The 12,891-nt window shown below is 53.3% G+C and overlaps 1 protein-coding gene across 1 annotated transcript in view; it reads left to right on the plus strand.

The window, feature by feature from the left end:
* ASS1 (argininosuccinate synthase 1) overlaps positions 1–12,891 on the plus strand; it is a 65,415-nt gene that overhangs the window by 35,609 nt on the left and 16,915 nt on the right. The window contains exons 11-12 of the mRNA XM_019540796.1: positions 2,104–2,188; positions 4,459–4,523. Coding sequence (XP_019396341.1) covers positions 2,104–2,188; positions 4,459–4,523 — 150 coding nt within the window. The remainder of the gene's footprint in view (positions 1–2,103; positions 2,189–4,458; positions 4,524–12,891) is intronic.

Below are 12,891 nucleotides of genomic sequence, written 5' to 3' on the forward strand. Positions count from 1 at the left end.
TGCTGCAAGGAGAATGGGGCAGCAGGTCAGGGACACATCCCAGTGCTGCTACAGAGTGAATTGAGAAGATACTTGTCCACCTTGAGAAAGGAACCCAGCCCATGCAGATTTAAGGTCTTTGATCTGACACCCAGGGCAGAGGGATGTGTAGAGGACCCTGCTACAGAGACACAGAGCATCTTTTAAGCAAGTCTGCTCAAACCTGCAGATGCCCTGATTGGCAAAGTGCGTCTGCCTTCCATGGAGGTCTAGGCTGGAGGTCAAAGACCTGAGACCTTGAACCTCCAGGTTGTACAGATGGAAGCTGAAGATGGAGCGTACTGGGCTGCCAAAAGCAGCAAGTGCACGAGGCTTAGCCTTGAAGTCATGGAGTAAGGACGAGCATTGGGGTCTGCGGTCACATTTGGGGGCCACAGGCCAGTGCAAGTGCAGAGAGAGAGAGGCACAAGCAGGCTCCAGTCTGCAGGGAGGTGTCATTAGCTGGTGGTCAGAGCCAGGGCTCCTGGCTTCTCTTGGTGCTGCCTTGGCATCTGGTTTTGGGGCTTTAGGCTGTGCTCCACCTGCCTGGCATGGGGCTTGGCAAGCTGTCACAGGGCTCTGCAGAGGGTGCAAAGTTGTCTTCTTGCAGGGTGGGAGACTCTTGACCTGAGGGGACATCTCCCATTCCCTTCTCTGCGGGCACCTCCTGAGACGGCGGGGAGACCCCTTAGGCCTGTGGGTCTGCGGCCAGCCTCCCTCCCACCCTCCAGACGGGCCGGAGATCCCTACTCCATTTTAATGATCCTCTCCGGTCATGAAGAACCCCTCCCCTGCACCCCCCTCCTGGCTCCCTCATTCATCCCCTAGTTAATTTATTTGAAGTTTTAATCTAATTATTAACTATTTTAAAGGATAAGCAGCTTTTTCCAACAACGGGCCCAACAATGTCAGCTCTCCTCCGGGTGGACTGCATCCAATACCCTGGCGAAAGATGATAATAGAAAGAGAAGGGGAGAAGGGAGGGTGCGGGCGGGAGCGGGGGGGCTCACTGAAGAAGGGGCTTAAGGTTCATTATTGCTGAGACTTACATTTAATAGCAATTTACAACCGAGTTGATAAACCCCTGGAAAATAGGGGGTTTAGAATGGGGAAAGCTGACAGAGCCCTTCACTACACAGCGGCTCTAGCGGGCGCCTCCGTAATAAAGACTAGAAAGGGAGGCATTGAGGCCTGATTGGCAACTGATAGTGCGCTAAATGGTAATGAGGAGGGCAGATGGAGGAGAGATTAGCCTCCAACTCTCCACAGCTTTTCTTTGTGGGCCCCGCAGCCCCCTTGTCAGCTTCCTAATACATTTATTGCTCATTTCACACTGCTAAAGAAAATGCCTTTTTCTATTCACAGCCGCCCCCCTCCCGCCCCGCTCCTCTCCCTCCCACCCAGCGCCTTAAAAAAAAAAGAAAAAAAGAAAAAAAAAAAGGTGTAATAATTAATTCATGGAGCCCTCGGACCTCATCGCAGCCTGCCAGGGACCGGCCCGAGATGGGTTCCCATTCACTCTTGTCAAGCGGATAACTGGAAGCATGTGTTGTGTTTGTCTGCAGAACAGACGCTACAGGGGCTGTGTGTGTGTGTGTGTGTGTGTGTGTGTGTGTGTGTACACCCAAACCTCCATCACACACCCCCCCACACCAACCCCAGACAACCCCCTCCTTTGGCTATTGGGTCGTTTGTCAGGCCTTGTGTCAGTGGCTGGTGGGACAGAAGGTGCCGTGCCATAAGACAATTGCGGAGCGTGAAATTCAATTAGTTAAGGGCCTGGTTGCAATTTCACAGGCCCTAAAAAAGAGAGAGGGGAGAGGGAAAGGGGGCGTTTTTTATGGCCCCCTTTTTTTATTATTATTTATTTCTCTCTCCTGAGGGTTTTTCTGACTCCCCCTGGCCCCTGGCCCCCATGTGCGGCAGCTTGGACATGCCTTTTTAAGAAGTTATTTAGAGTTCATATCTGTCACATCTATTTAATGCACTCCGGGTGATGTTAAGACGTGGTCTTGACATCATAAAGCTGATCCCGCTCCCTCTCCCCATCTCCTCCTCTCTCTGTGTCTCTCTCTCACTCCGCAGGTGTCCCCGTGAAGGTCACTAACGTCAAGGACGGGGCCACTCACCAGTCCTCCCTGGAGCTGTTTGTGTACCTGAACGAGATAGCGTAAGTGCGGTGGGGGGGCTCTCTTGCCGGCTCTCATGTACTCCGTCTTTCCCAGCCGTGAGCACAGAAGATCACTCGCTGTCATGTGTGCACGCCCCGAGAGCACACGTGAGGGACAAGCAAGCTGGATAACAGGACGTTTTTGGGTGGCTCAGTGAGGAAGGACCTAGGGCTTGGCCAAGCCACGCTAGGTGCCAGTGGCAGGGCTCTGGTCTCCTCATTCCCGATATGCACCAGAACATGTTGGCGTTTGTATTCAGATGTAGTCTTGCCCCAGGGCTGGGCTGTCTCGCCAACACCAGATGCCCCGTACCCTCACTCTGTGCCTGTCGGCCAGTTGTCTCACCCCAGGGACCGGTTTGCTAGGTGGATCCCATCCTCTCAGCCCATCCCTGTCCTTGTCTCTGATCATCCAAGTCACTCCTGCATTTATGGTGGCACCAGATGCAGGAGGAGGTTTGGTAACACAGCCCGCTCCTCTCCTTTCTGCACCAGTAAGTGGGCTCCTGGGGGGTTTCTGCTGAGTTCGATTCTAGTATTTGTGGGTTCCCCCCTCCACCTCTGAGCCGTCACGACACAACCTCACAGCCTTCAAAGAGGGGCCGTGGGAGTGTGTTCCCCTTCAAGGGGCTGTCAGTACCATTTCCTAAGGAAGGGAAGGGGTGAGTGCATGCCTCCACACCAACCCCGATTTGTCCTTTGCTCCACTGATACCCATAAGCCTGCCACTGACTTACACTCAAGGGGCGAGCGCAGGCTCTGGCTTCTGGCCCCTGTTGCAGCCCTGGGGCCAGGACTTTAAGCACACTGTCCTGCGTAGTGGTCCAGCGCCTTTTCAGCGGTTCACCGCTTGCTTTCATGGCCCCCCAGCATACGGGCCTGCGCCCCTTTCTCCCAACACACGGTCAGCGTGGCCTTGCGTTGCACTGCTGCTCGGCGGGAAGTGGTCCCACAGTTAGACGGTCTTTGACTTGGGACTAGGCAGGCACTGGGGAACCATTCATCCATCCCCTTGCCAAGTGCCACACAGATTCCCCTGTCCCGTTCCTCCTTTGTGCCTCTGCCTTTATCCCCCTGGAGCTGAATGGGAATGAACTTTTCCATGTAGTTCTCTTTTTTAATGTTAATTAAGTGGTTTTAAAATGACTTCACCGATCATGAATACAGCTGCCGTGGCAGCAGCACCTCTCCCCCGCTCCCTGCTCTCGCCTGCTTATTTGTCTCGTGGCTAGCCATGCCACGCCGTATGGTGGATTTCCTCGGGGCTCTTTCCTGCCCCGGTGGGGAGATGGAAGGGGGATTTGCATTGGCAACGAGGTTCAGCACTGGGGGTTGGGAAGGGTCCCACTTTCTCCTCACCAACCAAACTGCAAAGAGGGGGCAATGGGGGGAGGGAGGACTCGATAACACATCCTATGCAGCCCATGCCACCCGCTGTGAGGGAGCCCGACTCCTGACAGAGCCTTATTGATGGCTTCAGCACGGAGGACTTCCCTGTCTTGTCATGCTGTCGTGCGTCTCCAGGATGGTGCTGGGCCCTGTGGGACAAGTCAGAGAGAACGGTGTCACGATGTGGGCTCAAGATGCATTGCTCACCCTGTGGGTCCTAGTCTGTGCCCTGAGGCCGGGTGTCGCGTGCCAATATGGTGCAGTAGCTGCTAAATGCACATCGTAGACATGAAGGTGGTGTTTTCATTTCCATCAGCGTGGACAGGATTTGGCTCTGCAAAGGGGGTTCTCTATTGAAGCTGCTGGATGCAGAAAGACCCAGGGGTCCTCTCAAGCCCCGTAGCTTCCAGTCAGTGTTGCTTAGTGTCACCGCACGGGGTCTCCGGAAGTCCTGCCCAAAGCTAGGCTTTCATGGAGCAGGCTCCTGACTGTAGTACAGGTCTTTGCCCGCACTGTGGACACCTTCAGATCAATGGGATATGATGAGTAGGGGGGTTGACGGTGTGAGAAACCCCTGAAGGAGAGGGCGGTTCTGTGTGATGGGGAGCAAGTTCTGTTCCAACCTGCCCCTTGGCCTTACCCAATACATTTCTGTTCTCTGGGATATCATCCGACTTAGGTATCAGGGCTTCAGCCTTTAAATAGATATTTCCACAAAGCCAACGACCTCACTGGGTATCAGTTTGGGCCCTCCTGGGGAGATCGCTTTCTTCGTGGTCCCTGTGAGCAGCACTCAGCAGTCCTCACGAGATGCCAGGACTGCACAGTCCCTGGGAGACTGCAATGCAGGTCCTAACCTCTCCTTTGCTTTCTCCTCACAGTGGCAAGCATGGTGTTGGGCGCATTGACATTGTGGAGAACCGATTCATTGGGATGAAATCCAGAGGTAAGAGCTCCTTTCCTAGACAACTTGCCTTCTCCCAGGCCCCAGTCTTGTCCCAGAGCAGAGCACTGGGATCCAGCCCCCCATATTGCATGGGCTGAGCTTGTGCTGTGGCCAGGCGGCTCTGATTCGAGGAGCCGCACATGTTCCTCGCACCCCTGCTCTGTGCTACGCAGTGGTACTTGGACACAGTGCGGGATCCAGGCTCTGAGTCCGCCATGCCTGCGATTCTTGCTAATGGAAGTGAAAGGGAAGGTATGCCTATCACCAGGATTTCTCCGTATGAATCTACCTGTATGGTCTCTGTCGTTGTAGTAGGCAAGTACCTGGTCATTAACAATGGTCTCCACTCCTAATAACAGTCTCTGCTAATTGCAACTGATGCTGATGGTATAAAGGCCCATGATTGTGGCCTGTAGCTGTAGGCTGCTTGAGTTGCAGGCTGGGTCCACGCATGTATGTGTGTGTGTGTGTGTGTGTGTGTGTGTGTGTGTAGACCTGTATACATTCGCATCTGGAGTACTGGGTTCAGTTTTAGGCCCCCCACTACAGAAAGGATGTGGACAAATTGGAGAGAGCCCGATGGAGGGTGATGAAAATGGTTTGCAGGCTGGGGGACATGACTGATGAGGAGAGGCTGAGGGAATTGTGCTTAGTTAGTCTAGAGAAGAGAAGACCGAGGCAGGATTTAATAGCCGCCTTCAACTCCCTGTACGGTGGTTGCAAAGAGGATGGAGCTGGACTGTCCTCAGTGGTGGTGGATGACAGGACAAGGAGCAATGGTCTGAAGTTGCAGCAAGGGAAGTTTAGGTTAGGTAGTAGGAAGAATTTTCTCACTAGGAAGGTAGTAAAACACTGGAACAGGTTACCCAGAGAGGTTGTGCACCCTCCAGCCTTGGAGTTTTTAAGACGTGGCTCGACAAAGCCTTGGGTGGGATGATGTAGTTGGGGCTGGTCCTGCTTGGAGCAGGGGGTTGGACTAGATGTGACCTCCTGAGGTCCCTTCAACCCTCATTTTCTGTGATTCTACAATACATAAAGTGCCTAGTACAGTGGGGCTCTGTCAGCAGTCCCTAAGCACAAACCTAACTCAGCGTAACCAAAAAGAACATCCTTAATCTCCTCCTTTCCTTCGGTTTTGACTTGCTGAGTGAAGGATCAAGGTTTTCATTTGAAGGGGACCTTAAATTTCCCTCTTCGGTGATGAATCTTGCCAGGGGACATTTAATGCCAGTTCTATTTACCACTAGAAAAATAGTTTGGGAGCAACCGTGTTTACCAATTTTTTTTGTGGTCAAAGTCTTGCTTTATTTGGGGTAGGGACATACTAATGCTTCACTGTGTGTCAGGTGCTCTGGAGAAACTGCCTTTGTGTGCTTGTGTCCCATGGGAAATGGGAGTGGTAACTCACCCCCCTTTCACTGAAAGCTTAACTACTGTAGTTTAGTTTCCATTTACACTGAGGTAAGAGCTCGCACACGGGCACATAGAGTGATAGAAAATGCAGGTTGGAAGGGACCTCAGGAGGTCACATCTCATCAAACCCCCTGCTCAGAGCAGGATCAACCCCAACCAGAGCATCCCAGCCAGGGCTTTGTCCAGCCAGGTCTTAAAAACCTCCAAGGCTGGAGTTTCTACCACCTCTCTGGGTACCTGCTTTTCAGTGCTTTACTGTGGAGCAGCTAAAGTACAGTGAAGCCCAGGCCTCTCTTACCTCCCAGTGGGTTTTCTGCAAGTCCCAGCCCCTGGAGGCAGGCGATTACACGAGAATCTCAGCTTTTCTTGGCAAATGCAAGCTTCTAGCTCTGCATGGTGCTGGGGAAAGCACAGGATGTATCACAACTGATGTTTGCCCTCAGATGGACAATGAACGCCCCCAAATTTCTCACTATTTAAAAAAAAAATCTCATTATGTTTTAAACGTATCCTTTTGACTTGTCCTTGTAGTTCTGGTTTAAACTCTTGGGATTGGCCTCAACCCATCCAGCGTTGCTTACAAGCCACTTAATTGCAAATCCCAGAGGCAGGAGCTGCCCTATTCAGCACTGAATAACAAGGTGGCTAGTTATCCACCCCTTTCCATTGTCTCCTTCCCTTTTTGTTTTAAATCTCGTTAATAACTAATTAAGTGCTCCCTTTGTTGAACTTGCCCTTCGCAGCAAGGCAGGGCTAAATATTGTGATAACATTTCACAACCAACTATAATCCTCCGTCTTCTGCCCTCAGCACACTAGAGGAGAGCTTTCTTCCCAAGCTTGTTGCTGGGTTCGGAAAAACCCAGTTTGATTTTTAGTGAGTGCAGCTGAAAGAAAGAGAGAAAAGAAATCCAGAAAAGCCCCGACATTAGCACGCGAGTTCCAGGGCGCTGAGTAATTGGTGGAGATTTCCTGATTTTTAAAGAGCCACTGACATGCTCCAGTGACCCTTGCAACATCTAATAATTTCTCAAGACTCCATTTAACTGTCACGCTCATCTATGGCGCGTTGTCTCCGAGCGATCGCCTACATGTTTGTGTGTAAACAGATGATGTATCCCTTGCAGGCAGCTTCCGCAAGGGGCCCTGATCCGGGACTTCGTGGTGGGATGGGGTGGGGATGCTCTAATGGATGAGGCCAAAACCTGTAGGCACGTGCTTGAGCCCGTCTTTATTTGGCAAAGGATTGAAGCACATTCTTGTGTCCCAGTGACTTGAATGAAACTTCAGCTCATGCCTAGTCGCTTTGCTGAACAGGGGCTGGTGCCACACAAGCTCTGTGCCAGTAGCGAGAGTTAGTGAGGTGGTTTTTTTCAGCCAGTAGATTATATTATGGTCCCTAGCGTGGATGCAGTTATAGTGGTATAGCGGTACCATAGGGTAGGCGACAGCTTTGTGCTGGCACACCTCAGTCGGTCAGGGCTGCGAAGCGGCATGAGCTCTCAGAGGTATAGAAGTGCCCAGGACTGATCTAGCCATCTGGACTTAGCTCTTGTTCATTGAAGAGGTGGCTACTGTAGTTAAGCTGCCCCTAACCCTGGGGTAAGAGCTGGCACTTGGATTAGCACCTAGCAACGGATACATCGTGTAGTCCCCGTCCCATTTTCACTCGCTGTTACTTGTTCCTTAGTCCATCCCCTAAAGTGTCTTTGTCCAACCTCCGGGCCTATGTACTTGGGAGGCACTTGAGAAACTGAATCCAAATTAACTTTTAAAATGGGATTAGTTAAAGTGATTTCATCTCTTGTACGTGGTCCCTCAGAGTCAGAATTAAAATGAGCCTCATTGGTGGAGCTTAGTTTACTTCTGAGGATGAATTCAGCTCTGTTTCAGTCTGAACAAGCATGTCCACACAGGGTTTTAACGTGGTTTAGCCAGACCGGTTTAAATGTATATCTTCTGTTGGTTAGGATTAACTTTCCAAAGTGTCTCCATGCAGACAAGGCCTTGGCGCTGGTGTGATTGTACTTGCATCGTGGGGGAGGGGGTTGTCCTGCTTTAACTAGGTAAAAGCCAAACAGCTTGTGTTTAGACAAGGCCTTAGGGACTGCCTTGAGCACGGGAGAAGAAGTTTTTGGTTGAGCAGGTGAGTGCCCCAGAGATACATGCTCAGAGCCTGGGATGTGCAACGATGAGGGAGCTCTTCCATGTAGACACCGGTGGCATGGGGATCTGTCTTGGTTCCCAGAGGAAACAGGGACAAAGCAAGGGGCAGCTGAGTGAGCCTGATGATCCCTGTAAGAGGCGCCCAGGAGGGGTGGGTGTTGATACAGTGGGATGTACAAATAGTGCCCCAGCAAGAGCTACTTTGGCAGTGTCCTGTATGTAACGTGGGTTGAACCAGTGTCCCGCAGTTAAGCTCTCAGGGATGTTAGTGTATGGCAGGGGGAGTTCATCCCAGGCTTGTCCTATATTTTCTGCAGCACATGACTGTCCTCTTGACTACAGAGAGGCCGCCTGGACCCTGGGAATGGCAAATCTGGTCTCAGTGTTTGTTTCTTCCTGGATTTCAGGCGAGGAGCATGCTACCCCCATGTGATAGCTCTCGTGAGGCACCCAGCCTGACTTAGGCTGTATTGCATCAAAGACAACAAGGTGGGCAAACCCTTCTGGGTCGAGCTGCCTAATTTCAGTGCAGCGCCCCACGGGCAAAAGACGCCGCCCACCTGGTTCTCTTGGCAGGGTTGGGGCCTGGCTGTGGGTGCAGTGCAGGTGGACGTGGCAAGGTGTGTGCTGGGATCAGGAGCCTCCAGAGGCTGCTTCGGCATGGGAGACGGTGCCCACCGGGGTCCGTGGTGCAACTCCGCAGACCCGTGTGTGGGCCATGGGGCTGCTCCTTCTCCACTGCGTATGGAAAGCTGAATCTACCCATTGCTTCTCTGCCTACACCAGCCAGAGCTGCTTGATCCCTCCTGGGCACGAATGAGGCCAAGACGGCGGTCTGAGCCTAGTGGCCCTTTGGGCTGGTGCACTTAGAGCACACTGGTTGCTGTAGGCAGTGGTCTCCAAGGCAGTGCGGTGGCTAGCATCAAGGGTGGCCATCCTGGACTCCCTGTGCCCATTGACTAGACTGGCTTCAGCATGAGGCTCCAACTCCAGCCTCAAAAGCATTACAAGGTGACTTAAACACTGCTGCCCCACCCCAGGCAGGATGGGGAGAAAGGGATCAAATCTTCCTTGCTCTCCATAGCGTACCCCATAGTGGCCAGTTGTGCTAGAGCTTCCCTACACGTTCCTCCATGCCCGTTGTCCAAGCCCAGAGGAGCCCACTGGAGCAGGAGGTGGTGGGCAGGAAGTGACATTGATTTGTATTTTTTTTTTTTACCAAGCACCTAATTGAGAATTGAGTTCATTAAGGGCTAATAGGAGAGAGCAAGGCAGGCAGCCCTGCGCTGCCTTTGACTCCCGGCTTTGGTTGTGCTTGTTGCAGAGCGAGGAAGGGGGCTAATGAATAGGTGGTCTGGGAGCCTCGGGCTTGCAGCTCAGCTCCTGCCTGCCTCCGACAATGGGGCTGTGCTGCCAAGCGCTGTGGGGCGGCAGAAGAGGGGCGGCTGCGCAGGGGAGTAGCTTTCCTGCCTAGTGCGTCTTTTCACATCCTCATTATCAAATTATCTTTTTAACTCCGAAGGGGGGCTAATTAAGTGAAGTAAATGAAATCAGTGGGGAGGAAGCAGGAAGGGAGGGGACAGCTTGGGCTTCTCGCCTCTGTCGCCATCGGAGGAGCGGAGCTTTGCTGTTCCCCGGGGCTCTTTCCTCCTTTCTCTTGCTGTCCCTCAGACTCCTTGGTCAGGCAGGCACAGCCTTGTCCTCGTCCAGCTGGGCAGGTGGCCACAGCATGTTGGAACAGTGCCACGTGGAGGTAGAGAGGGGCTTGCCCAGCGCCCCCCACCTCGGCCCCTAACGCCTGGGAGCTTTGGAGGGAATTCCTGCCCATGGCGAGCTCAGCGGCTTGGTCTCAGCTCTGCCCTGAAAGCGCGCGGCCAGTGGGAACCACAGCAGTCGAGGTCCAGACATTTCTTCTTCCTTGTTCCCGCACCCATCGCAGTCCCCCTCTCCTCCTTGCTGCTCTCATGACTCCATTTATATTGCCATCCTTGCTCTGGATGCGGGGTGGGCGCTTCGGATGTGAGAGCCGCTGCCCCGCAGGGGCTTGCAGTCTGACGCCCCTGCCTGCTCCTGGGTCTGCCGGCCGCTGGCTGTGCATCCCGCCGTCCCAGGGGGGTCTCTTGCCGAGTGCTATTTTCCCATGGTGTGTCTTGTCCCTTTGGGACCCTGCCCGTCGGGAGCCCGCGGCGTCCTCGCCTGTGGAATGTCGGCACATTGATCCCTGTTCAAATTGACGGATCACAGTCAATACGGCAAAATTGCTCAATTCGAGGTAAGCTGACAGCAGAGGTTACAAATTAGAAAATTTTAAGCAGCAGCAGCTGTCTCCGTCCCCCCCGCCTTTTTATCCCCGTCCACTCCCCCCACCCCCCAGCCCCTTTCTCAGCAGTAATTATGGTGTGATTGAAGTGCTGCCAGGCTGTATCGCTGACACCTCTGTCTTTTTCCTGTAAACACGGGGAGATGAAAATAGACACTTGGAGACGCTGTGAGTGTCACTTTGAAGGTGTCTCTTGTCTCCTCCATGGCGACGCTGGAAGCGCGGCTGTCATCTCCCTCCCCTCCTTGCGCAGTAGTTCGTACTCCGACTGTCAAAGGCTCCCGGATCCGCAGTCTTTTAGCATCAGGTTTCTGTCAGGAATCAAATAAAAATGATAAAGAAACAGACAGACAGAGAGCAATCGTCTGCTCTGCGTCCCCTGCCGTGATCAGGGGGAAGATGGGGGGAGCAGGGGGGTGCTGGAGGAAGACACAAAAAACCAAGCTTTTCATCAGCCCGAATTAACTTTAACACCTTGTAAAGGGAAGGCATGAGCATCTCAATTGTGTTATCCGTGGGCTTGGTTTCCTCTATCGCTCTCAAGTCTTGTGTTTGGAGCTGCTGCTTTGCTCCTGCCAGTGGTCCCATCCCTCCAGGGGACCCGAGGCAGCAGCTCCTGCCACCTCCAGACCTAGGCACCATAGGATGACAGGAGATGCGAGCGAGTTATTCCTGATCGGCATTACAGCACGACGTGCACTAGGTGCTATCCCTGTACCCAGGGAAGCCCCACGCTGAACTGCCTGCCGTCAAAACTGGTGCGACAGACCTCAGCCTGGGAGGAAAGGAGTGGGGTTGTCCCCACATTACAGATGGGGAAACTGAGTCAGTGAGAGTCCCCTGGACCTGGCTGATTAAACTGTCCAGATACCAGGGCAAGAACTTCTGCAGGCATGGACAGACAGACATTTCACCCAGTGTAATGGGCAGTCAAGGGCACCAGTCCTGCCAAACATAGCAAGCCATTGGGCTAGCGTGGATGAGGCATTTCAGTTGCTGTAGCCACGGGCTCACAAGGGAATGATGGGATGAGTGGGATATCTGGCTGTCTTTTGCTTTCCTAGCCCAAATGACCGGGTACCCTGGGACTTGCTATTTACCCGCTCTAGACTCATGTCACCGGTGTGGAAGCAGCCGTGGACAGATGAAGCAAAGAATGGGGGTGACACACCTCCGGTGTAATATATACCAGGTTAGGTTTGATCTGCCTGTGTCCATCCAGGAGCATTTGTTTGCTACAGGCAACCTGTTGCTTGGCAGCGAGGCAGCCTTAGCTGCCTGCTCTCTGGGATGCCCTGGGATAGGCATACTTCTGTCCATTCCTGCTCTGGTGTGGTTTACAGCAGTGTGTTCACCTGTCCCTGCTTCCCGACCAGGGAGAACAGGTGTGGCGGCGTCTGTGCATGGTCCAGCCATTGGAGAGGAACAGGAACCCACATCAGGTCAGGTTTGAGTGTCACACAAGGAGACAGAGAGAGCCCGGGATTTGAACCCGAGTCCCTGGTCTGGTGCCGTAAGCATGGTTGTTCTTCCCCATTAAATGTCAGCGGTTGTAGGAGTTGGGTAGCTGTGTTGGGTAGTTTGATGGTGAACATTGTTCACTCCGGAATAATACCTAGGACCAAACTGCCTCCGGGCCACATCGCTGAGTCACGCAGCAGTCCCCAGGAGAAAGGTGCAGCATGGTTTTCACCTCCGTAACCTTGTGGTGGCTTCTGTAGTGATGGCAGGGGCCTGCTGCCATCGCTTTCCCTCTCCAGGCTCTGGACAAAAGCAGGTGGTGATGGGAAGCAATAAGGGGACCCCCCCTTGGCAGCCTCCACTAGTTGCGGGAGGTCTTCTGCTACGTGAAGCTGGCTTTCCAAAGGGCACCCCCTAACAGCACCCCCACTGCTTGCCCGTCTTGCCTGGGCGCCGTGGTCCGAGCCGAGGCAGGTGCCACTAGGAGTGCGTCTTGCCTCGCAGCTCCAAGACACGGTTGGTGTCCTTCATGGTGTTGAAGAGAAGTGGGATTTAGCGGGGGCATTTCCAGACAGTCATAGTGGTCAGTGTGGTTCCTTCTGTCCTGCCTCCTTCCTTGCATTCACAGCTCTGGATAAATCTGTGTCTGGTAACAGCACCGGTCATTATGTGAACAGGCCTACGGGCAATCACTCTGCAGGCTGGAAGACCTTGTACGATCTCTCCGAGGGTCAGGAAGGGACTTCCTTCCCCCTCCTCCCTGTCCGTCCTCTGCCCTGTGACCGTGATTGCCATTAACTCAGATACCTCGAGTATCGGCTGGCGGTGGCGGCGGTGGCAGGGCATGGTCCTGATTTTATTTGTGTTACCGTGGCATGTAGGAGCCCTGGTCACAGAGTCAGACCCCACTGTGCGAGGCGCTGCACAAACAGCAAATACAAAGACAATCCCTGCAGGGATGCTCTGGCCCGGTGATCCAGTCTGGCCCGGTGCGTCCTCTGTACCAGAG

This window comes from Crocodylus porosus, unplaced genomic scaffold (assembly GCF_001723895.1).
Source record: "Crocodylus porosus isolate Cpor-Errol unplaced genomic scaffold, CroPor_comp1, whole genome shotgun sequence".
Taxonomy (NCBI): Eukaryota; Metazoa; Chordata; order Crocodylia; family Crocodylidae; genus Crocodylus; species Crocodylus porosus.